The 26,593-nt window shown below is 43.0% G+C and overlaps 1 protein-coding gene across 2 annotated transcripts in view; it reads right to left on the bottom strand.

The window, feature by feature from the left end:
* Positions 1-26,593, bottom strand: part of LOC138284474 (protein phosphatase 1 regulatory subunit 12A-like) — a 409,508-nt gene that overhangs the window by 214,763 nt on the left and 168,152 nt on the right. For both annotated transcript variants that reach the window (XM_069223275.1, XM_069223274.1), the window contains exon 4: positions 17,330-17,489. In XM_069223275.1, the coding sequence (XP_069079376.1) occupies positions 17,330-17,489 (160 nt within the window). The remainder of the gene's footprint in view (positions 1-17,329; positions 17,490-26,593) is intronic.

Here is a 26,593-nt window from a genome sequence, read left to right as displayed (position 1 = left end):
AGGAGCAATAGAGTCTTAGCCAAAGGGATGTGTGTGCCACTAGCTGCACTAACCACTCACAATTTCCTCAGAACTGCCTCTGCTTTCTCTATGACAACTAGAGATTCCCTTTCAATATTTAGACCAAAAATCAATTCACCTGTTGAATGTGATGACAGGAAGACACACTAAGTGTGGAATAGGATCTTGAACCTGAGTGGGTTAGTAAAAACTCATACCAGAAAGCCCTGAAACTAAACCCAACATCATGAAAGCAAGCCCAGAGAATACACTGATGTGATCAGCTCTCTCGCCAACTAATTTCATCCCTGTTGTGCATCATCTTTGGACCCCAGTCCCCGTTAAGGATTTTCACAGCAAACTAGACAACAACACTTGCAAGGGATACAGGGATTCAAAGTATGCCACAATTCCTTACCTTACAAACATGAGGAATCATCTAAGAATCAATATATCTCAGTTGACCAAGGCTCCTGATTTTTACCTGACCTTTCCTTTATTGGCTAAAAAGCCCAGGGACCTGGAATTGAATGCAGAAGAGCTAGTGGGCCGAAGAAAGAATCATTGTGTAAGGAAGAATTATGGAAGCACTTCCCTAGTCTGATGTGCACGTGGGCACTAAGAATAGAGTGCAAAAAGCTAGTGGGCTAGGTTTTGCTGTGTGATCTATTTGATGAATAGGTTACAAATGTAACACACTGAATACTTTACTTAAAAGAAATTCCAAACTGTGCTCGTCTCTTCAGGAAAGTGGTTTCCTACAGTAATTAACATTTTGGACCACTCAAAATGCTGGTTCCAAGCACTATTGCAAGCAGGAGCTGGCGGTGTGTCAAATGTGGTCTCCTTGAACTTTAAGAGGAATGCTCTGGTTTCTGTTATCCACAGAGATGTGCGCCCTTCTCTAGAGTAATATCTGTTTCCTGTGCCCTTCAGGGAACCAAACACAGCTAAAGGAGTTATGTTTGAGACAGCCCTGCCTTCCCTTGTGCAAAAGGCATAACTTAGATGCAACCCTAGTCTTGCAGCTTGGTACCTTTCGAATATGCACATCCTTGAATTCTTCTGCCACTCTAAAAAGTTACTTAAAAATGTAAAAGCATGTGGTCGTTACAAGCCTGTGACTTCACTGAGAATCCTCTAGTTACCAAACAATCATACCACATATTGTTTACACCATCGTAAAGTCTGGAAGCAGTCAAGTCTGATTATAAGTCTGATTATTATTATTATAATTATTATTATGATTATTATTATTATTTTTTTAAGAGTTTATATGTTTAGAGGTTTTACCAGTTGTGTGATAGTTGTTCTCTGCAATCAAAGGTAGGATTCTTTTTTACTCTGCAGTCAACGGAGGTTCTAAAAACTTTGCTAACTTGTCTGAACTGAACGTTCAATATAAGGTTCAGCAAATTGGGGAGGGCTTACTTTAAGATTTCGTCATTTCTCTATGGAAAATGACTTGCTCCAAAATGCAAAAGTAAAGTGTGTTCTACCACTAGACCATAAACAAAATGGCAACGAGCCTCACCATTCCTTAAACTCTAAAGTCCTCAATTGAGAAAGAGTGAATATTTCAAACAGACTTCTGTATCAACATACACAACAAAATTAGACAACTATGAGTGAATGAGGTACAGACCCTGGGTTTGTATGTAAGCGTTTACACCCATGCTCCAAAAGTAAACATTTTTGTGGGAACTGTTACTTTTTGGTATGCCCCTGGAGGGCATAAAGTTGCTATGAGAGATGTAGATTTCAGAAGTTATGCATTCAAAGTACTACCTTACTCCCACCTTGGTACAAACACATGATGCTTTAGTGCACATGCATGCTGTTTTTGTTAGTATCTGCTTCCTTGCTATATGTGTGTTATCAGATAAAAAATTATAAATGCCTTTCACAAAGAGTCAAGTATTTTCTTAAGGTCATTACATTGCATGACTGTCTATAGGTACTCAGTCAGAAGTAAGACACTTGATTTGCTCTTGTGGATTAACTAAACATGTAAATAGTGAAGTGGGGAAATACATACATTTCCAAGAATTCTTATTTAATTAAACCAAGTTAATAAAGGAGAACAGATTTTTGAGACATGTTTTCTTAAGACAAATATAGGGAAAATGTCATTTACTTGTAAAAAATCAGTTTGCAGCTTGTAATGCTGGAAATTCACACGTTGTGCACACTCCTGTCATCCAGTGGTGAGCGCAGACATTACAAGTTGTTTTTACTTGGAGCAGACATTACTAGTTGTTTTGTCTTGGAATAAAGTGCCTTGGTTTCACAGCAACTTAAGACACCTCACCTGAAGCACACAATGCACCAAGGCAGAGACTTCACTTAAGAATTTGTCTTTCCCCTAGGAATAAGAAAAGGTGTACAGACTAGGGGTAAAGATGAAAAGCAGCGAAGAGTGTGTGCACTGGTAGAGGGTTAAGCATCTATGGTGACTAGTTTGATTGACATGGTACCAAAAGTTTGCATATAGGGAAGTGAGTGATTGCATGTGAATCTAGAGCACTAAGCTGCAAACCGATTGTTACAGGTAAGTCAAGCTTTCTGCTAGCAGCACGTGCTGCTGTTGAACACGTGGAGTATATACTGAAAAGCAGTACCTTGGTGCCCAAAGCAGTGGTTTGGAAGAATCAGCAGACAGCGTTTGTAACAGAATTTTAAGGACAGTTTGCCTAAGTTGGGCTTGTTGGTTGACATAAATGTCCGCACAGTAATGCTTAGTCAATGTGTAAATGTTGGATCATGTTGCAGCTTTACTGATGTCCGACAGTGAGAAGTTGCAAAAGCTCCTGGTTTCCAAGTTGAAAGTGCGCTAGAAACATACTGTTGTGTACATTTCTCTTTTTTTTTTTAATCTGTTTATTAAACAAGGTACAGAAACTGACAATGTATTACAATTATTACAGAGGAGTATGCAGCTTCTTTGCTTACGTCGCTTCACCCGCATTTTCGAATCTAAGCTGCGTAATTAACATTAGCTTTACTGATATGCATCGAGAGGGAAAGAAAGAACAGAGAAGAGAAAAAAAAAACTGTATGATATATAACTATAGTCACTCTGATTGTGGTTTTTATGTATGTGTATGTAATGGCGTTTTAAACATAGAGGGTATCGTTTGGGTACATGGGGGGAGGAGGTGTACATCTAATGTGGGTCCGGACGTTAACCAAAGGAGCGAGTTTTAAGTGGGTCTGGCTTGTGCGTGTTAGTTTAGCGCAGTGTTCGGCAATTACATCTGGGGGAGTGTTATTATTTGCTTGGTTTATGTGCTAATTAGGTGTACTAGTATCAGCGCTTTTGGTGAAGGGAATGTAGAGAGTCATGGGGGGGGGGGAGAACATGTCATCTCTGGTTTCTATTTTTACTACAAAGCTGTCCCAGATTTCAGCTGCCTCTTGTGGCTGGCCCTTCTGTTGTAGTTGTTTTAACGTGTGGGCTTCTGCTTGTGTTCGGCTGTGTAAGTCACGGAGCCAGGTGGAGTAAGGAGGGGTTTGGGGTGCCTTCCAATGTATAGCGATCAAGCGCTTGTATACCACGAATGCCAGATCTATAAATCTGTGTTGATGTTGATCTCCTTTAGAGCATTCAGCGTATTCCCAGAAGACACGATTCTGGGCAAGGGGTGAGTGCGTGGTCAGCGACTTCTGAAGTAGTTTCTGTGATTCTCTGCCAGCTTGCATTTATTGAGTGACATTCCCAGACCATGTGATAAAAATTAGTTGTGGGTGTGGCGCATCTAGAGCATTCTGACTTAGCGCTAGGTAGATTCTGTTGATGCGGGCAGGGGATAAATAGTTCTGATGAATATAATTAAACTGAGTGTATCTTAGTCTAGTGTTACGAGACACCGTTTTGATCCTGGTCGAGGGTAGCTTCCCAGGTTTTTTGGGAGATTGGAGCAGCGAGGGTGGTGTCCCAGCGAGATTTAGCTGGGGATAGGTCTGTGTGGGCACTTGCTGATAGTGCTTTGTATATTATTGAGATAATGCCCTTAGTGTTACCTATAGTTAGGAGTGTTGTAAGTAAAAGGGATTCGTTGGGCTTTTTATCATTGTTGCCCCAGAGATTGCGTAACAGGTTGATGATGGCACCATGTATTACAAATGCTCCGGTTTGCATTGTTCCCGCAGTCACCTGTTCCGCGAAAGTGGTTATATGGGAATTAGAATATAAATCTCCCACATTTAATGTTTTAACTACACATATATTGTGATAAAGTGATAGGTCCTGTATCTTCGGTATTTGAGATAAGGGTATTGAAAGGAGAATAAGGGGGGGAAATTGGTTCTGCCCTGGATATATCTTTTCCAGCAGAATTTAGCTGCATCTAGTATTGGAGATCTATTTGATGGATAGGGAGAGCCCGCTAATAGTGTCGTTAGGATTGTTTGTGATGCTGTGTATGCGTTCAGCGCTACGCATTCTGGGGAGGTTGAATTGTTGAGCCATGAAGCTATCCATTGCAGTTGAGCAGCTGCATAGTACAATTCCAGGTTTGGCATTCCTAATCCACCTTCTTCTTGTGGGTGTTGAGTAATAGATAGCGAAACCCTTCGTCTGTCTCTGCCCCATAATAACTCAGTAAGGAGGGAGTGTAGTTTATGAAAGAATGTGCATGGTAATGTCAGCGGAAGGGCTGTAAAATAGTAAAGAAAGCACAGCAGGATTAATATTTTAGCTATGGCGGTCCGGCCCATAGGGGATAGTGGGAGCGATGTTCAGAATGACAGGGAGCCCCGGGTGGATCTGAGCAGTCGATCCAGATTACCCTCCTTTAGGTCCATCATAGAGTGGTAAACCTGATTGGCTAAATATTTAAAAGTTGATGTAGACCAAGGGAGCTGATATTGGGGTAAACTCCTGTGTTGTTCATTTGGTGTAGGGGCAAGGGGGAAAATGCATGATTTGGATCAGTTTATATGTAATCCGGAGGCCAGTGCAAAGCTATCTAATATTAGCATTATCTCTGTGACAGATGTAGAATGCTTACGTAGATAGATTAGGGCATCATCAGCATATAAAGACACATTGTGATATGAGTCAGATTCTGGAATGCCCCATTTATGAGCATCGCTATGGAGTTTAATTGCTAAAGGTTCCATTGCAATAGCAAATAGTAGGGGGGAAAGCAGACAGCCCTGCCGGGTGCCTCTGCCTATGGGAAGATCTTCGGAGATAATTTGTCCAGTTTTAACTTTGGCTATGGGTTTATGATATAGTGTCCTAATCCAATTTATGAAGCCGCATTGGAACCCAAATGCTTCTAATGTTCAGTAAAGGTAGTCCCAGCTGAGCGTATCAAAAGCTTTTTCTATGTCCAGGGACATGGCCACTGCCTCCTCCTCGATGGTGCCGTGCATTAAGCAAATTAATCTTCTGATGTTTAAGAAGGTGTTTCTGCCTGGTATCAAACCGGTTTTATCTGGGAGTATTAGGTTTGGTAAGTAAGGGAGTAATCTGTTTGCTAGGATCTTCCCTAGGAGTTTACAGTCAGAGTTGAGGAGAGAGAGAGGTCTATATGACCTGACGTCTAGGGGGTCTCGGCCTGGTTTTGGGAGCACGACTATTAGTGCTTCATGCGTAGAGTCTGGGAGTTGCTTTCTATTGTGGGCTTCATTGAACACCTCGAGGAGGGGTTGCAGTAGATGATTAGGTTATGATTTAAAATATCCCGCTGGCAGACCGTCTAGGCCTGGGGCTTTATTATGTGCCATTTGAGAAGGAGCCAAACGTAGTTCTTCTATTGTGATAGGGCCGTCTAACATTTCTGAGTTGTTTATTATGTGTGGATTTGGGGAATCATTGTTAGTAATGCAGATAGTTGTTGTTTAGTAGGACGGGTGGAGGGTTGGTATAAAGTGCGATAATACGTATGGAAGGCTGTATTAATTTCGACCTGGGTGTTAATAACAAGGCCTGTGTGAAGTTTAATCGCACCTATAGGTGATGATTGCATTGGCTGGCGAACCAACCAGGCTAACAATTGCCCAGATCTGTCCCCCTCTGCGTGTTGTCGTGCCTGAAAGTGTCTGTAGTCGTGTTTACATAGCCTGGTGACTGCCTCCCTGTAACTGGCTCTAAGAGCGCTCAGTATTTCTGGTGAGGATATATTCGTTGAGGCCTCAACTTCCGTCTTGCGTAACTTAATTTCTAATTCTTGTAGCTCTTTAGTGGGTACTCTTCTGACTCCTACAGTGGCCGCCAAGCAGTGGCCTCGAATCACAGCTTTGTAGGCATCCCATTCAATAGCGCTTGTTGGGGTGGTGTCCTTATTTGACATGAAGTAGTTTGATAAGCATTTGGATATCTCTGCTCTGTCTGTGAGGGCTTCTGGTTGTAAGCGCCAAGTTGGGATGCAAGCATACGTGCGTCCCCATGATATTGTGGCGTGTAGCCGAATGTGGTCCGAGATGGTGCAGGCTAGATATTCTGACGTGTTTATTTTGTGAATTATGTCAGACATTGCAAATAGCATATCTATCCTGGTGTGAATGTTATGTACTGATGAGTAGTAAGAATATTCACGTTGCGTGGGGTGTCCCGCTCTCCAGATTTCTTTCAGGCCATTATTAGTGGCCCATTCTACTAGGTCGGCGGTTGTACGTCTGGCTGGGACAGTGGTCAGTGGGGGAATTGAACGGTCCATATGTATGTCTAGTACTGAGTTGAAATCGCCGCCCCATATTCTAGCCACGGATGGGTCTCAGTTTGCTGTTGTTGAACGTCCACAGGAATTCGCGTTGGCCTGCGTTAGGGGTATATAGAGCGATTAATGCTAAAGGGTTACCATCTAGGACCCCTTCCAATATCACATATCATCTGTTTGGATCACTTTGTGTACGGGACATTACAAATGGGACCCCTGGTGCTACCCAGATCGCCACCCCGCGAGCAAAGGTCGAGAAGATGGTGCCATATATTTGTCCCCGCCATTTTGCGCGTAAACTTTCTAGTGAAGCCCCATTGAGGTGAGTCTCCTGTAGCATGGCTATGTGTATCCAATGCCGCTTAAAATTCACATGAATCTGTTGACGTTTGCGTGTGGATGCCATGCCCCTGATGTTCCATGTGATTATTTTATATTGTGGGATGTTATGTTGAAGTTGGGGTGCCATGGTGTGTGTTTGCTGTTTTATTGAGCTTGGTAGATATGCTGCTCATGTGCTATGCGCCCCCATGAATTCCCCAATTAACTTTATGGATAGGCATTTACCGGCTGTGGTAATGCCTACGATGTTTGAGTTAGGGGTGTGATTATAACGCCAATTACTATGATCGTGAACTACATTACGTGCCCTAAGTGGGTCTTGTTTAGTGACATAAAAAAAACAACAACTATGTAAAACATTAACTGTGCATGCAACACGGCTGGAAGAGAGCCAGTGTCTGCCATCTTGAAGAACCAGTCCATATGGAGCGGGGGTGCTTTTGGTGTATATACACGAGTGGGTGGGTTTCCCGGCCCATTTTGCACTTGTTGCTGGTGTGTCCGCATGGGGGCCTCCGACGACTGCGGGCTGTAGTTTAGGTTGGCAACAAGGCTTGGCTACACGTCACTCGGTTCCAAGCCGTCGAGCAAGATAGACAGTTTTCACGGGGGAGGGGCATGTCCCCAGGTGTGGAAATATTCTCAGCCTGCATGGTTAGCAAATGTCATCTGCTGTGCGCGGTGTAAGGTTAGGGTCTGTGGAGGCATATTGTGTGTCAAGTTCCTGCTCTGCTTCGTTTTGGGTAGATAGGGAAGTTCGAGATGTGTTGACAAAGCGAGTTGTAGCCTGCAGTAGTGAGGAATGCTCTGCTTGAGCCTGTTCAGGTGAAGGTTTAGTATCTTGTTTTCTACGAGGTTTGCGTCTGGTCTTTGGGAATGACCATTGTTCCGCTGGATTTCTCGGATTTGTCTAGTCGGCAAGGCCTTTGGCTGTCAGCCAGTTCCAAGCATCCTCTGGGACAGTGAAGAAGAGAGTGCGAGTACCGTGAAATGAGTTGTGGATGATACGTTGTGTAATAAGGATGTTTATTTCAATTACCAGCATAAATAAATACTGTAGAAGAGGGGCACAGGCCACCGCAACCAACCGTCACTTTTCCCCATCTGTCACCTGGAATGCCATGACATCACTCTACCGATGTCACACAATTCCAGGTGACATATCCAGAATCTAACCACATCACCACACTTCTTCCCCTCTTTGAAAACTTTACCCAAACTAAATTCATAAAGTAAACATTAAGCATAACACTAAAATAATTCTAAGAATACCAACAACTTCTCATCTACAATTATCCTCCTACAAATAAATTCTTAATAAACATGTGATATACAAATAAACACTATAGATCATACACTTTTTTTTTACATCATGACATAATCCCGAAATTTTGCAGGTTTATATCCGACTCTCACACTTTTCCTCCCAACATCTTCACTAGTTTCAGTCGGAACATTGATCATTAATTGTTTTTTCATGCCCTGCATTTTCATGGTGGGATCCAAAGCTATTCTTGTAGTGCTCCACCAAGTACCGTCTGACAATTTCACAGCATTCCTACGCAATTCTTGAATTTGCAAAGAATCTCTGAATTTTGACATACCTTTCCTCACCAACAAAGGATTCTTCACCCGCACCCAATCTCCAACATGCAGTCGATCTTTTTTGTCTTGTGACTCACACAATTTCCTTTGTCCCCTAGTATTTGAATTACTTTCAGCTATTTGCCAGATTTTTTTTACATCCGCCCCTTCATGAAATAATTTGACCATCCAAAATGGGCATAATTCCGTCGTAGCAACTCTACCCCTCATGAGTTCAAAAGGACTTTTCCCAGTGGCTACATGCGGTGTTGTGCGATATGACCAAATTAAATCTTTAACACTCTGATTAACTGACATATTGCTTCTACATGCAGCTTGAACACAATCCACTAGAACTCGATTAAATCTCTCCACCATTCCATTGCTTTGAGGATGATATAAAGGTGTTCTAATGTGTTTAATACCACATTTATTTAAGAATTGTACCATTTCTGATGAAACAAACTGAACACCATTATCAGTCAAGATTTGTTCAGGAAAACCTTCACGAATAAAAATGTTCCTTAAGCAATTTATAACACTTTGGGTGGTAGGAGCCCTGACAAATTCTACCTCAACCCATCTTGAAAGATGGTCAATAATGACTATAAAGTACCTCATATCAGGTGGTAAAACATGATACGGACCCAAGAAATCTAGACCTAGCTTTTGCCAAGCCCTAGTTGGAGATGGCACGAAATAATCTGTGTCTTTCCCTGTGATCAAAACCTTGTCACTCATGGAGCACTTAGTACAACTCCTTACATACTCCTCTACCTATGATCTGTTTTTAACATGAATTGCCTGCCCCACAAATATGGTTTAAATTTCTCAACACTCCACACACATGCCAATAGTTCTTTCTCTATCACTGAATATTTGCGCTCCACTAATCGTAGGGTTCTCGATGCAAACCCAATAGTCCTTTCAAAACCATCATTCGAGACTTGAGTTAAGACAGCACCTAAACCATATTCACACGCATCTACTGTAATCACAGTTTGCAAACCTTCAGTAAAAGGTCGCAACACTGGTGCTTTAATAATGTCTTGTTTAACTTTTTCAAATGCTTTGTTGCACTCATCTGACCAAGCAAAAATTACATTTTTCCTAAGCAGAGCTCTAAAACACTCAGTGGTATTGGCAACATTTTTCAAAAATTTCGCATAAAATTCACATAATCCTAAAAATGACAACAATTGTTCTTTAGTTTCAGGAGGAGGCGCCTCTAAAATACTTCTTACTAAGCCCGGCTTTGGTTTAATCCCTTGCTCAGATAAAATATGACCTAGGTACACAACCTCCCTTGACTTAAACACACATTTCTCTTCCCTTAAGGTTACCCCTCTATCTTCTAATGTGCTTAAAACATTTTCTAGAATTCTATCATGTGCTACCTCAGTGTCCGAAAAAAACAAAATATCATCCTGAAAAACAACAACATTTGGATTATCATTGAACATGCTAGACATAAGTCTCTGAAAAACTGCCGCTGCCGAAGCTAACCCAAAAGGCAGCCTACAAAACTGAAATGTGTCATCAGGTGTGACAAAAGCCGTCAAATGTCTGGAACAAGCATCAAGCTCTACTTGATGGTAAGCTGATTTTAAGTCCAATTTTGTGAACCAGCTAGACCCACCAACTTTTGTGATCAAATCTTCAATCCTTGGTAAAGGAAAATGATCTACCCAAATTTCTTTGTTCAAGCTTCTCAAGTCCACACACATTCTTAAGTCCCCTGAACTCTTCTTAGTTAAAACAATTGGAGACAACCATAAAGTGCCCTCAACTTTCTCTATAACCCCTTGTTCACATAAATCTTGTAACAAGTTTGACAATTCTGTTCTTATACTGAAAGGTACATTCCTTAATTTATGTTTGACAGGAACTGCATTTTGTTTAATTTTTATAGTATGTGTAAAGTTAGTTATCTTCCCTAGTTTGTTTTGAAATAACCTTTTGAATTTCTGTTGCCATATGCTTGTCCCCTTTGCAACAGTGTTCACAGGACTTGCGCTGTTCTTTTCAATATACACAGGTATTTCTTGTCCTGGTTTAATAACTAGTTTAAATTCAGCCTGGTGAATCAATCCTAAAACATTGATTCCCTTTTTAGCCACATAGACTTTCCCATGAATGGTTTCATTATAAATAGTTAATGACGCACAAAAATACCCCAATAGATCAATTCTACTCCCTTCAAAAGCAACTGTGGAAACATCAGGACTACATAATGGTTTTGCCCCCCAAAATTCATTATATTTATCTTTTGACACAATAGTAATGCGGGCTCCTGTGTCTACTAATAACTTAATAGCCACTCCTTCTATTGATACAAGAATGTCAGGATCCACAATCAGCTTGTTACTTGTATGTCCAGTCTCTTTGACCATCAAAACAAACTCATTCCTGTTTTGTTCCATTTGAATGTCATCATTGAGAACACAGCGGACATTGTTCTTCCGAGGACCTCTGCACACTCGTGAAAAATGACCAGTTTTGTTGCAATTCCTACACTGTTGACCAACTGCAGGACAATTTTTGAAAGAAGACACATGAGAAGAAGCCCCACATCTAGAACAGAAAATTTTCCGACCAGATTTACTTGTAGAAAAAGTTCTAGGTGACGTAAAACCATCTTGTTTTTTCTCCAAACTATAACACTTCTTATTTTCCACACTCTGAACATTTGTTACTGCACCTGATATTGTTGTATTTGCTAAGGCAGATTCCAACTGTTTTGCATCTTCCAAGGAACACTCAATACTTTTCGCAATATCAATAGCTTTATCTAGAGAAGCAATTTTTCTTGAATCTTCCTAGAAAAGCATCTTGCTAAAAATTGATCCATAATCAATTGAGATTTAAAATTCTCAAATTCACATTTCGCAGCTAATACTTTCAATGCAGTAATAAAAGTATCAATACTTTCATTTGAATTTTGCGATCTGGTGAAAAATTTATATCTATGCACTACAATATTCTTGGTTTTTACAAAATGTTTATCCAACTGTGCAATAGCCATATCAAATTCATCTAACTCTTCTTCCTCGCCCATTTGATACGCAGGTAGATGATCAAAAACATTTTGACCTTCAACTCCTAAATAGTAATACATTAGACTTTTTTTCCTTTCAGGTCTGAATCTATGACCATCAATAGCTCCGAGAAAAGCTTTAAATGATCGTAACCACAGTTTCCATTCCAAAGGAGGATCACCCGGATCTTGCAAAAACGGAGCAGGTGGATGAATATTCTGCATTGTGAGAATGTCTAAACAAAAATACTTCCAAAATGTTTTTTTTTTTTTTTATAAGAAAAAACTATTTTTTCCTTACAACAAAAATAATTTGATCTTCTTTCCCTTCTTTTCTTCCCAATGTAAGAAGGCCGACAAAAAAATTGTAAAATATCCTGAGTCCCTTTTCTATTTTGCTGATAAATCCATAACAGGAAGATCACAGAAGAACAATAAGACCGGAGCCTAAAGAGCAGTTGATAACCGAAGATGAAAATTGCGGTTCCTTCTTGCGTAAATAACTTTAACTTTAATGCTCACTCAATCTCTAATTGACACGATTGATGCATGTGCACAACATCTTGTTGAAATGTTTCCTGCGCAATCTCAAAATACACAGAATTGCGCGCAAGTGTCCTGCGCGCGACAGTGTATTTTACTGTTCTCTATACGAGCGTCAAACCTGTTCAAACTGTCTCGCGCTGCCACCAACAGTCTCGCGCTCCTGCCACAAGCTGATTTGTAACTGCCTTTTAAACTTAAAAACTCTGTGCCCCCCAAATTTTACCGCAGTTACTGTACTTGCTGTACTCGCCGTCAAAAACATCCGATTCCAATTTGCAGTTACTGTACTTGCCGTCGAAAACACCCGATTTTCACAACTTCCAGCATTGCTTTAAATGTTCTTGAGCATCTTGGTTCTTTCCCCTCGTCGCCACATGAAATGAGTTGTGGATGATACGTTGTGTAATAAGGATGTTTATTTCAATTACCAGCATAAATAAATACTGTAGAAGAGGGGCACAGGCCACCGCAACCAACCGTCGCTTCTCCCCATCTGTCACCTGGAATGCCATGACATCACTCTACCGATGTCACACAATTCCAGGTGACACATCCAGAATCTAACCACATCACCACATACCGTTCTGTATACGCAGTTTTGCGGGGAACAGAAGAGCGTACTTAATGTTATGTTCACGTAGTCTTTCTTTGACCCTGAAGAAGGAGTTGCGTTTCTTTTGTACTTCCGCAGTGAAGTCTGGGTAAGCCGTGATCTCTGCATTTTCGTATCTTACAGGGCCTGATTTTCGGAACAGTTGTAGGATGAGGTCTCTACTGCAGTAGTTAAGGAGTCTTGCTATGAGCGGGCGGGGGTGAGCACCAGGTTGGGGGGGGGTGGGGGGGGGGGTGGGGGGGGGGGGGGGGGTCTTCCGGGCACTCTGTGTGCTCGTTCCACTGAAAAGAATTTCAGAATATTATTTTGTAGTATTGTACCCGTTAGCCATTGTTCAATTAATAGTTCTGCGCTGGGACCTTCTGCTCATTCCGGAAATCCCACGAATCGGACGTTGTTCCGGCGTGATCTGCCCTCAGCGTCTTCGGCCCTGCGCTTCAACTTCGGTTGTTACTGTCATCAGTTGCAGTTGAAGGTCTTTTATTGATGGTGTTATCCGTGACGTATCCTCTTCGAGCATTGTTACTCTTTCCGCTAGTGCTTGTTGGTCCCTGCGAAGAAGGTTGACATCTTCCGTGACTGTACCTATTTTTGCTTCTAATGTGGTTTTGGTGTCTAGGATGGCTTGTAGTGTTTTCTCAAATTGCGTTGTGTGAGTTTGTAAGGTTGCCTCCAGCTTCAGAAGTGCTTGGTATGTGACCGAGGGTTCCGGTGGCGGAGCCGGCTCGTCTGGATCCATGTTTCCTGGTGGTGCTCGTGGGTTCTTTGGCTTGCCCATTACTGGTCTTAGTGTGGCTTGATTTGATACGGTGAAGCTGTTGTGTTGCCTTCAGGTCAATCTAGAAACTGTATTAATTATGTTCGCCAGTGGTATTTGGCTCCGTTGCATTCAGGGTGGTGCCAAAGGGTGTAGGATTAGTTTAATATAAATACACGAGCCGTTTGTTTTGTGTGAGTTGGGGCAATGTCTCAGCACACAGGAGCTTGAGTGCGAGGCAAGTGGTGCCGTCCACAGTCGGTGAGTTGGAGTTTTAGACAGTTGCTAGTTGAGCACTATATGCCTTAAGGATGAGAGCGAGGCGTATGTGGCAGTCCGGCCTATCCCTGGTGGGATTGGGTTGATGCAGTTAAGCGATACTGATACGATTGAGTAACTTTTACTTTGTTTTGCAGAAGGCGGTAGTTGTGAAGAGCGGCCTATTGAGGACGGTCACAGTGGACTGTGCAGTGCTTCTGCGGGCAGCGCGGTGTTGTGGAGCAGTTATTGCGTCTTCCGGGTGCCTATGTGGTGTCCGATACACTCTGGGGGGCCCCGCGACCCGATCTATGTCGCCGGTGGGGCACGAAGCTGCACATGATGTAATGTGAGATACTTTCAAGTGTTGGGCAGACGGTATGCCACTCTGTGCCGTTTTCCACTTGTCAGGGCCTGTGTGGTCCCCCCCAGGTTGCGTTTGAGTGGGCCAGTATCACTGTTGGTGGCTGTAGGTGGGGTTTACTGCTGGCAGAGATGCCGGTTAATTAGTGCTTCCGAGTCGGGTGCTTGCTTTTAGGGCCCTTTGTGCCCGACTGGGGGGGGGCGGAGCCCTACGGGCCCGAGGGCCCAGTGCCATGGGCACGCTGATGTAATGCCGCAGCCCATGTGGATGGGCCTACTATGTTTAACAAATGCGGCTTAGCCGAGAAGGCCTCCAAAGCCACTTCTTTCTGTTTGGGCCCTCACCTGTGTTACGGGTCCAGAGCCGAGTCTGATGCCATCTCTCTAGGTCCGCGAGTCGGTGCGCGGACCTAGGCCCTGCCTCTGCTCCACCCCCGACCGAGCTGCGGAGGCCGCTGAATCCGATGATGCGCGCGGCCGTGTTGCCTTCTTCAGCGCCCCACACGAGCGCTCGTCTACACGGTCACGGTACAGCAACCCCGGTGGCACCTGGAGTGTGTTCTACGGCGCTTGAGGGGTCCCAATGACTGCGCATTCGGCGCATACCGTTTAGAGAGATGGAGGCGTATTGTGGAGGATTTTGCCGAGGGCTGAGAGCAGAGCTGTGTTTTATGCGACCGCTCTGGCCGCCATGTTGGCCACGCCCCCGTGTACATTTGTCTTTCACATAACAACCTGAATGTGTCTGACCATCTATCCAACAAGGTCTACTTTGGAAAGTGGATTTTCTAAATGAGGCTGTCTAAAAGCTACAGCGTTCTTTGGTCTTTCAAAAGAGTTTGTTCTGGTCAAGGTAATACATAAGAACTAATTTAACATCTGTTGTGACCTAAGTGTAAGCCAACAAGGTACTGCTATATCTTGGAATGGAAACCCGATACTCAGAGTCAAGTGTGGCCGTAGAAGAGATTGATGGTAGTAGTATTTGTCCCACAGGGTGTCAATTTGGGAGCATCTCGGTAGCATTGAATATTGGCAGTCAAAGTTGTTTTGCCCAGATGGAGAGTTTTTTTCACTAGCTTTTTTGTAAGCATCTGGAAATGCTTGATAAAGTCTTCCATTTGCTTCTAATAGTTTGTCATCGATAGGGAGCAGGCCAAATAAGTAGATAACTCTCCATTGAGCAGAAGCTCTCCACAACTCCCCTTTGGGTGACAGCTTCAGTCTTCTTACTCTACCTATTAGGTTTAGGGATATACCATGTGCCCCACACAAATACCCTTTTACGTGCAGTATGGTCAATGGAATCAGATGAAACATGCCCACATATAAAGATTTAGACCTGTGGAGCGGGCTTATATTTTGTCTCCACCATGGGTGTGACCACATATGCTTTCACCTAGTCCTTAAAACATGTAAAGAATAATTTAAAAAGGTTTTTTTCTTTAATAGTACTAGACAGACCACTGCATTTTATAGAGTCTCAATGTAGACATCATATTTCTCTTCCTAAACAAATAATTTGATTTTGTGATCAATCTGGAGGATCCACCACGTAATCATGCCAAGGGTCATCTCTGGTATATTTGGGCATGGGCCCATCTATGGGTTTGGTTGTTGTGCAGGGAGATCCTGATCTAGGTCTTGGTCAATAGACTTATCTGGGTATAGCGAAGGTGATCAAGATGTTGCAGTGGAATGAAGTTCCCTAGTCTTTTTCGATACGGGGCACACCCCGTGCTTTTGTAAGGATGTGGGCCGAACTGGGTCAATGTAAATCCTCTTCTCCAGTATATCAGGATGAATATGGAGTGATTCACTCCGAGTCTAGCTGGAGGCAGGCTTTGAAGCTACCTTCAGAGATGGCCTGTGTCGAGGCTGGGTGTCTTAGCATTGAGGCTTAACATTTGGTGAACAAGAAATTTCTGACTCAGAAGGTGTTTTTAAGCTTTAAAGGGCTTCAGGAAAACTAGGCCGTTCAGGGGTTAAGGAACGGCGCTCTCAAGGCCATTCCTTGCTTTTTGTTCAAGGGCAGACTCCAGAGGAAAGATCCTAGGTGTGAGGTGGGTATGAAACCCTAGGTGTGGTCTTTTTCCTTGGTGGGTTCATTTAGGGCCCTGGAAAAGACTGACGTTGGAATAGTCAGAGGACAGTATTTAGGACTCTACTAATATGGGTCTCTGGACAAAGGGAGTGTGGCCCTTTTAATTAATGTAAGCCCTTTCAACAACTTCACCACCTTAGCCGGTGGTGGCTCTGGAGATTTCTGGTGCTGCAATCTGTAATGTGCACAGTTTCTATCCAGTTGAGGCTAAATAGTCTTTTTGCTCCAGAAATGTTTCTGGGAAACAGAAGTTGCAAACCCAATGCTGGTCCGACCACAGAAACGTATTGTTACAGTTAGGGCAACATTTAAATAATATGGTCTTTACACCCACCCCACATCTGAGTCATACTCATACAAACTTATCCAGGAATTCTCTGTACAGTTCAGTGCCAAAGTGTCAGACAGTCGCACAAACTCCTCATGTGTTCAGGGTTGGCGTTCCAGTGTCTCAGAGTTGAACTTTTTGGCTTCTGTAATGTGAGAGTAGACGAGCACTCAAAGATACTTCAGACCCGATGGCAAAAAAACAAAAAAGTCACATTCTGCTCCAGGACAGTCTGCTATCCAACAGCGGTACTCTTATAGTAACAATTGAAGAGAGATAAGCTGTTGAACTTTGGTGTTCTGGATATCGAAGCTGTAATGTTCAATGACCTAGGCTCTGATTCTTCCCACTCAAATTTTGTTGACACAGTTTCAGTATTCTTCTCACTCAGTAATAACCTGCTGATCATTCACAAGAATAGAGAATCAATTAATCATCTTGGTAATGTCGAATGTAGATAGATTTGTTACCCACAAACAACTATTTACGATTTCTGAGAAAATAGAAGGTGAAATTATTAGATTTTTTAAAAATTGTTGATTATCGACAAGAGTTTACCGATGACAATATTTAAGAAAGTTCTAGGTTGTAAAGATGTCCACAGTATAAACACACTAACCTAATCAACACAACTAGGAGATTGTTTGGGAATGGAGCACATTTCAGAATAGGCAGCTTTGAATGATCAGGAGCACTAGAATCCATTATTCCAAACGCAAGGACACTTACTTCATTACTTCCATATAGCCTTTGGCGGCTGCCACGTGAAGGGCGGTTGCACCAGTCTTGGGATGTCGGACATCCTCTACTTTCCCCTTGTTCACCCACTGGCGTGCATCCCTTAACATCTGTTGCTCCTCCTCTTGCCTCGCAGTCTCCAAGTCTATGCCTGGAAAACAGTAGGGATTTCAGTATGTGCACAGGAAGAAATATCAGTGCACCTCGAAATCAAAAGGGGCAAAAAATGCCCATGCACACAGTCCTCACTACACCCCAAAGCATACAGTGATGCATACAGAGCAAGTGCTGAGAACAGCATCAGAGCAGCCCCAAATGTGAATGAACTTAATTTAACTTGGGCAAAAAAGTACTAAGGCTCCCCAAATATACACAGGGAATCCAAAAAATATACACTACTAATAAAACATAACATACAGGGGAGGGAGCAATACATTAAAGCTTGTCTGCCTCTCTTTCAAAGTCTTTTGACACTATTAACGAACGTACACCTCCATTCTTACCAAAATATCCTAAAATCTCCAGAGAAACCAAAAGCCACAGAGGCAAAGAAACATTTTGGCCCTCATTACAACATTGGCGGTATTGACCGCCTACCGCCACAGCAGCCAACATACCATCAGCCGTGGCTACCACCCGCTCACCCGCATTATGATCGTAGATTGAATTCCGCCAGAAGGCTGGGGGAATACCGTTGACGGTCATGGTGGCGGACGGCGGTAAGGTGACGCCAGCAAAACACCACCGACCGCGTCCCGTCTCCTGCTGGAGGACCCACTGAAGGAATTCCCTGGCACTGATAGTGCCTAATTCCATGGTTTTCGTGCCACGAAAACCATGGCGGTAGGCGGGGTCATAATCCTGAGCTCCAGCCCAGCGGCCGTTACCAGCCTAGCGGTCGGTGTGTTAAAGTGTCTGTCTGTCTGAGCAGTTTCCGCCGTGGTCATAATTCTTTTATTTTTTTACCGCCGGCCTGTTGACGGTATTGCCACCGCTTTATCACTGACCGCCAGGGTTGTAATGAGGGCCTTTGTCTCTAAACTAAACGCTTCAAATCAAACTTAGCACCACATAAGGAGTTTTGTGGGGCTGCCCCATCTCTGTGATTCTCACTCACACTCACCTATCAACCAAAAGAGATGAGTAGGCCAATCTTGATCAATTTCCTTTTTCTGTTGTTCACCCCATCATCGCATTTCCCTCTGAGCTTTTCTTCACCCCGTTTCCCTACCTAGTCTATGCCGTTCCCCTTCCCCTTACTAATCTTTGTTTCTGAGCTCCTCTGCTTACAAGTTTCCCCTGTTCTATCACTAAAGCCAATAGGTCCCCCCTAAGTGAGAGCTACTGACTTTGCTAATGTCTTTTAACCATGTTGTACAGCAGCGTGCCTGCTATTCAGGTTGGCTAAGTCAGTGGCGCGTCTAGGGTAGAGTGGTGTAGGTAGAATGGTGTAGAAGGAGTGGCACAGAGGAGAGTGGAGTAGAGTGGTGTAAGGCAGAGTGTTGTACTGTGGAGTGGTGTACAATACAGTGGCATAAGTAGAGTGGAGTGGGATAAAGTAGAGTGACGTGAGGTACAGCAGAGTGGGGTAGAGTGAAGTGGAGTGGGGTAGAGTGAAGTGGAGTGGGGTAGGGTAGAGTAGAATGGCATGCATTAGTGTGGAGTGCAGTAGCGTAGCAAAGTAGAGCAGCATAGAGTGGAGAGAAATGTCAGAGAGAAGTGGTGTAGAATGTAGTAGAGTGGCATTGTGTAGCATGGAGTGGCGCAAAGTAGCGTAGAGTGGCATAGCTTAGAGTGGTGTAGAGCATGGCTTTGAGAGGGCCGGGTTCTGCGGGTGCTCAGCACTGGCAGTTCTAAAAAGCAGGTGCTGAGACGGTCCCTATCGGGCTCTCCATTTTTGCCCTTAGGGTGCAAAACAATCTTAACTGGGCAGTGGTAACACCCTGCGCTGCCTTTGATGTAATGCCAAAGTGACTTGTTACATTTCTTTCCCAGTCTCATCCTTTCAGAACTGAAGCATTTTCAAAGGTTATACAACAAAATCATTGTTGTTGCTTATTTATCTTATGCAACTTACATCCATTGACAACGACAATAGTCCTGACTTGCTGTAAGTGTAATGTTACTTGTGTATTATATATCTGGATGCAATGACAGAAAGAAGCAGCAAAATACCAGTCGGGTGGCACACTATGCTAAGCACAGATGTTTAGCTTGTGTTTTTACGCCACGCCCTTGATCACATCATCCATGCTTCTTTGACAGACTTGCCAGTTTTTCCATCCTACTTGAAGCCCTGGTGTAGAGCGACTGTGTGGAGTGGTGTAGATTGGCATACAGTGGTGTAGAGTGGCATATAGTAGCGTAAAGTGACATACAGTCGAGTGGAGTGGCATACAGTAGAGTGGCGCTGAGAGGCATAGAGTAGAGTGGCGTACAGTAGCGTGGAGTGGTGTAGGGCGCCATAGAGTAGCATTGTGTGGAGTGGTGTACAGTTAAGTGGCATATGAAAGAGTCGGTCAGAATAGCGTGGTGTAGATTAGAGTGGCACAAAGTAGAGTGGCACAGAATAGGGTGGCTCAGAGTAGTTTGGAGTAGAGTGGTTTGGAGTAGAGTGGTTTGGAGTAGAGTGGCGCGATGTACAGTAGGGTAGTGTAGAGTGGCGTGGCATATTAGAGAGGAGTAGAGTGGCATACAGTGGGGGAGTAGAGTGGCATGGAGTGGCATAGAGTGACATGAAGTGATGTGGAATAGAGGAGAGTGGCGTGGATTAGAGCGGCATGGAGTAAAGGGGAGTGGTGTAGAATAGAGGGGAATGGTGTAGAGTGGAGTGGCTTAGAGTCGAGCAGCATAGAGTACAGTGGCATAGAGTAATACAATAACTAAAGTGTAACTGAGGCATTAATAGAGATGGGAGATAGGGTGAAAGCAACATAAATAGGAAGTGGAATCACTGTGTTAAAAGTAGGAAAGCACACTGCATGTCCACAAATAACACCAAAATTGTTACAAAAAAATACCGTATTGCAACAAAGAACAAAGACCAGGAAGAACATATATACTTGGTCCATGCTCCTAAGAACAGCTAATACAAGAAAGGAAGGGAAGCCCAAAGGAGATAGGAAATTGAAAGATTGCAAATGATAGTGACAATTAAAACAACTAATGGTATGCTGTGGGTGGGTTGTAAGCTCATGGAATTGTAAACAATAAGTCTTGCAGCACGTGTATACATTATGCGGGCGAGACCTAAAAGGTAGGGCTTGAAATGCAAGCGGTGAAAGCAGAGATGCCAGCCAATCATAGAGACGGTAAAGAGGCAATGCTCCACGGGAGAGACAAACACATAAATAACAAGCTGAGGCCCAAATAAGAAGTAGCCAAAGGAGAGCGATAGGAAAACCAACCGATGGTAAGTAATGGATGGGCTCCAAGCCTCTCTATGTTCTTGGTAAGGCACAAAATGACTCACAACCAACAGCACATGCACTATCTAGTAGGTTCCACCTAAAAAGTAGATACTCCACACAAGAATGTGTGCTGTACTAAAAGGTGTTTAAAGAGCTGGCTGGGAGAACAGGAATACTAGCCCACTGTTTAGCTGAGATGGTGTTTCAAAGCTGAGACCAAAGCTAAAAGTAAGGTGTGAACCTCTGCGGTAGAAGTTGACTTAAGAGATGATACAAGGATCTGGAGCCAAGAACAAAGACATATGAAAAGGACTTCGTACACAAGAAATGTGCAGACCTTTTTCCTGATTTCTCAGCTATTACCCAGGACATACAGATGAGGGTTCACTGATATATGTTTTGTATTGTATTCTGTTGTATTTGCAGTTATACAGTGCTACCCTGGCAAAGCCTTGAAGTGCTTTATGCCAAGTAGCACGGTTCTCCGGAAGCCTATGTTAGTGGTTAGTCCGGTGCTATTGGTACTGTTGGTTATTGGTATTAATCTTGTGCCCTCAAGCAGACAATTCCATGCAATTACACCTGTGTATTTGTGATAAATTAAATATGAATTAGGTGTGATCTTTGCAGCAAAGGTTTCTAGCACATAATGGCAGGATAGGCCAAGGTGCTACTAGACAAGACTTTGCCCTAGATTATAAAAATCCTCAGCAAAGGGCATTAGAACTACAATTCAGCCACGGGAAACAGGACCGCAGCAGTAGTCCTTAACACACTGACTTCTGTGAACCCCCATTGAATCCCTACTGGAGCTCGTGGGCCCCTACATAAGCAATTTCTAGGATTTGAAACCCAAAGCTATACACAACAAACCAAAAACAAGTACACAAATGATGAAATATTTTATTTAATTCACAAATATAAAATAATCGACATTTCAGTGAGAAAGTTGAAGCATTTAAAAATGTGTATTTATTTCTAAATACAATGCTATATGCTAGATTCTAGCACATCACTTCGTCTTGTGTCTCCTAATACATGTCCTCTTTTTGTTGGCATATACCACTGCTTCAAGTAAGATCACCAATAGCCTATAGTAGATTCCAATTGCTGTATGTGGGCTGACCCCATGAATCAAGCTTAGGATACTATTTTACGTTTTTTTTAAATATATATACCTTATCAATCCACTAAACCTATTTGATTTTCTAAACAATAATAGAAAACCCTGAAAAGGTGTTGTGGAACCCAGTTCAAGAACCAGTAAGCCACATTACCTGTTCAACAGACCCCTTTTATCCTTTTTAAACAATTTGTGGATACCAGTGGCTTTCATTAATTTGTGTCTAACAGACCAGCAAAGCTTTCTGAAGAAACTTAAGGCTTCAACATCATATAGCACTTTTTGACTCAAACACAAAGTGGGAACATTAAAACACCATTTTCAGTCATTTCTGAAAGTGACCATTCTGCTTAGTCTGCCTTATTCTAAATGTATTATGTTTACTGTTCAAATTAATTACAGAGGTTTCCATGTTGCTGTTGAAATGAAAGTTGCTAGAGGTTGTAGCACCGCAAAACATGGGTCACAATTTAATACACCAGACTTAAAATGGTACCCCCTAAGGCACAAAAGGGTTAGCGTTCAAGGAGAACCTGGTGACATCCAAACTGGAATACAACTCTACTAAAGGAATACAAAATTCTATGTCGGAGCCTGTGGATCAGATTTTGCATAACCTTCTTCATTTAATTTGCTCAGCAGACCAATTATAACCACATATATAACAAATAAAAAACTTCAAATAACAAGAGACCTTCACAGAACAATTGAGCCACGCATAACCTGTTAGTCCTCTTTCTTGTTTGCTCAGTAGCCAGAAAAGTATTTTTCTTAGGGGCCTGTATTGCTATGTAAATGTTGGTATTTGTGAAAAAATACGTTTTTTTTCTTTTCTTTTTACTGTGGGTACTTTGGTGCTGACTAATCATTTCTTTCTAGGTCCCCAAGGTTGAAATCCGGGCAGTTTGGGTCAATTGGAAAGGTGAGAGGCGGTTCATAAAGGAGTCAAACTGCAGACTTACAATAATCTGGAGCCAGGGACTGCAAAGGAGAATTGCTCACTGATAGTGACTCTGCCAAGCTCAAGCACAGTAGCGTCATAGGTGTGCCAGGGTGCGCTGTGGTGCAGTTGGGTGTCTCCAGTGGATCTCGCTAGCAGGTATTTATGCCTGGAAGAGATGAGGGATGTGTGGAGAGGCAACACAATGGACGGACTAGTGCGCAAGTTTCAAACTGTTTCACCACAGGAAGTCTGACCCATGGAGGACCAAAATAATGGTCCTCACGTCTCTGGGAAATATTATAACTGTGTGCAGATCCTCAGCACAAGAACTATAGGTTAGATACAAAGCTTTGTGCTTCTGTTCAAAGGTAACTCTAATATAAGTGTTCAAATCCAGGCTGCTTTAAGTCATGTTAAAATGGCAAAAAATAAGCAATTTGTTTTAAAAAACTAAACTAAAAGGGCTCTTTATATCCTGGGGCAAGAGCATTTCTAGAGGGAAACCTATCACTACACTGATATTGCTCCCGAGATGCACACCAAGAAAACACAATCAAAATTACATAAGAGCACCTAAATCGACTATATTATCTTCACCTGAACATTCAAGACAGGTGATAGGAGGGAAGAGATTCCTCAGTAGGAGAGAGAAGAGCAGCTCTTCCTCCTATTGGAAGAGGTGTTTGTGGATTTCATTGATGCATCCCTACAGAAGGTGGTGTCTGCCTCATTGGAACACTGGGCAGGCTAAGTTTGCTCCTGGCAACAGGCTGTAGTATAACGCCTTATGTGGAACTCTACAGGCTACTTGGGGTGCGGAATCCAGGGGGCAAAAAGACTTTAGGTAAAGCCAAGGATAAGAGTAATAACTCGTCCCCTCCATCAAATACCTTTGAATGGCTAATGCAAACTTTCCCAGAAAAGCGAACAACCACCTGGGACAGCACTGAAGATGATAGTCACCCTGGACATACTTTCGGAGAAGAGGAGGAGTCTCACCCATCCAGGGAAGGTAAAGAGGACGAGGTTCAGGAAGAACATTCTGGTGATGAACAGGATCCTAGTAGACAAGGGCAATTGGAGGCAGGTTCCTAGAAACCTAGTGTAGATGGAGATCCTAATGAGGGAGCCAAAGGGGTAAAAGAACCTCCAAGATCTGAAAAACGTTTATCACCCACGATCACTGAATGGACACCGGTAGCTCAGTATGTGAGCAGTAGGATTCGAAAACCCTTAGACAAAGAAGTCCGGGGCTACCCAAAGCCTAGATGCCCAAAACACTTCTCCGAAATCCAGTGTAGCTTTGACCCCCGAAGTAGCTAGCAAAATAGTCAGCTTTATCACCAAGTTTGTTAAGGGCCTCAAGAAGTGGATGGGTCGTTCCTGGCGCACCTGCCAGGACAAGCAATTGGATATTGTGGGTCCAATAACAAAGATTTTGTACATGGAAGAAGAAACCAATAAAACTGGCAACCTACTTACCCTGAATATATTATCCAGGTAGGCTCAGAGGGCATTGTATTTCCTCAAACATGCAAACTGTGCTTTATCAATGGGAAGGCACTGCTTTTTACTGGTCAGATTTTACCTGACATTGGAGGAACTGATGACCACAGAGGCAGGACCGGTGGTGGAAAGTACTCTCTATGGGGGTCCCTTCATTAAAGTAGTTAGCAAGTTCATCACCACATTCTCCTCAGTAAGTAAAGCACAGCAATCTATGAAGATGTTTTTTGGACTGAAGGTTTTTGGCAGGGTTGGTTGAAGCAGGGGGCACTATCGGCCCACCATACTTTTCGGCCTTCAAAAATACCTGAATAACAAACCAGCACAATGACAGGCCCAGAAACATTTTGGGGGATTCTTCCCAACCAGAAGTGGCAGCAAAGGTCACCATGGTTGAGGAACCTTCTGGGATGACAGCAATGTCCCAGATGGAACCTCAGGGATTTCAATGTTTCCCTTCAAAGCATTGGAGGGGACCTGGGGTGAGGTTTCTTAACAAGGGAAAGTGTACATATGGATCTTGTAGGAGGTGAAGGGATTCTAACCAGAGTTTCATGGCACCCATGCACAGGGACAGAGACTCAAACCACTCAACGTCCCAGAGACGGAAGGACTCCTCAGATGAAGAAGTATATTTGGTAGAAAAGGAGTGGTTATCCACATGTCACTACACGCAGAAGAGTTTCTAAGAAACCTTTTTTCTTGTAGAAAAGGAGGACAAAGATTATGGTCTAATCATAAATGCAGAGGAATTCAGGAGCTGTCTCATTTACTGCCACTTCAAAATGGAAGGGATGCAGTTGCTCAAAGATATTTGGTTCCTGAACAACTGGATGGTCGGATTAGATCTGAAGGATGCATAGTTAAAATGCTCATCTTTGCACACCACAGAAGATTCCTCCAGTTCATGTAGAGATGACAGGTGTTCAAATTCAAAGTTCTTCCATTTGGACTGTCTTTCACGCCCTGGTGCTGAAACCAGCCACAGGACTTCTCTGATCTAAGGGAACTAGGCTTACAGTTTACCCTAGAGATATACTCCTGAAGAATCAGGATCCAGTTCAACTGCACGAAGAGTTCGATATAACTTTCTCTTCGACAGGGACTGAGGTTTGTGATCAACACGAAAACAAATCAAAGATGATTTCAGCTAAAACACTAACCTTTCCAGAGTTTGTTATAGATTTGACTAAGTAGTCTATACGACTCCTTCAAAAGAGAATGGCACTCATAAGAAGAGAACTGAGAAGGACTCTGAAAGAGAGACTGATCTATTCAAGGCTTCTGGCAAGGTCAGTAGGCCTCTTGGCTTCATTGATACAAGCCATATTCTTAGAGCCCTTTCACTGCAGTGCATTAGAGAGAATCAAAGCAGCGCATCTCCGGATAGGGCTGTAATATGCAGAGGAAACAAATGAACAGAAGGCACCATAATGCAGATCTAGTAGGGGCAAGTTAGAGAGAAGCCTGGAACAGCAGTGCCATATTTGGATCGACACCATAATTGAATCATAGAATCCAATGTTCAGTTTGTGGAACACTGTGGGGGTACACCCACAGGAGGATCATGAGCAGAACAGGAGCAGTCTATGAACATCAACTGTCTGGAACTACTGGTGGGTTCCTTTGCGGTAAAATGCCTTACTAAGAACAAATAACCATGTTCCATCCTGCTGAAGACCAACAACATATCAGGGGCCTGAAATATCAACAGGTTAGGCAGGGCTATGTAGGAACTGATTGGAATCATCTTGTCATTGTCAGCATTCGTTGTGGAGATGGTCAATTAACACAGACCGCATAGGACTTTTCGATCTCCACAACTAAAGCTGATAGTAGCAAGACAATCTCAATCCGAAGTATAAACCTCAGTTCTAATCCATAACTCTTGAATTGCCAAAAAACTCCAAAACTTCACCAACATGTATATAAAACAGGCCTTGAAAAAGCACCAGGTTTGTGTGACGCAATGGACCTAAGTATATTTTGGTTGTGAAACCCTGGGACAGAAGAAAAAGAAGAAAAACTCCACTATGAAATCTACAGTCTAATTGTCACCTTTTTAAATTGCATACCTTGACTATGATACTATTCTGTACTCTAACTCGGCAATATATCTAAATTAAACTATCCTAGTGCAAACAGTCGTTCTCTTGTCCTTCACTTTGCCTGATGGCATGGAGATGGCCCGGGCATTTCAGACCCAGCTTCAAGCTTCATCAGAAAGGCAAGGTTCAATGCCACAGTTAAACGTTATGGCATTACCAGCAGCA

Source organism: Pleurodeles waltl, chromosome 3_1 (genome assembly GCF_031143425.1).
Source record: "Pleurodeles waltl isolate 20211129_DDA chromosome 3_1, aPleWal1.hap1.20221129, whole genome shotgun sequence".
NCBI classification, from domain to species: Eukaryota; Metazoa; Chordata; class Amphibia; order Caudata; family Salamandridae; genus Pleurodeles; species Pleurodeles waltl.
Note: the sequence above shows the minus strand (reverse complement) of the source record. Positions and strands in the feature narration are given on the sequence as shown.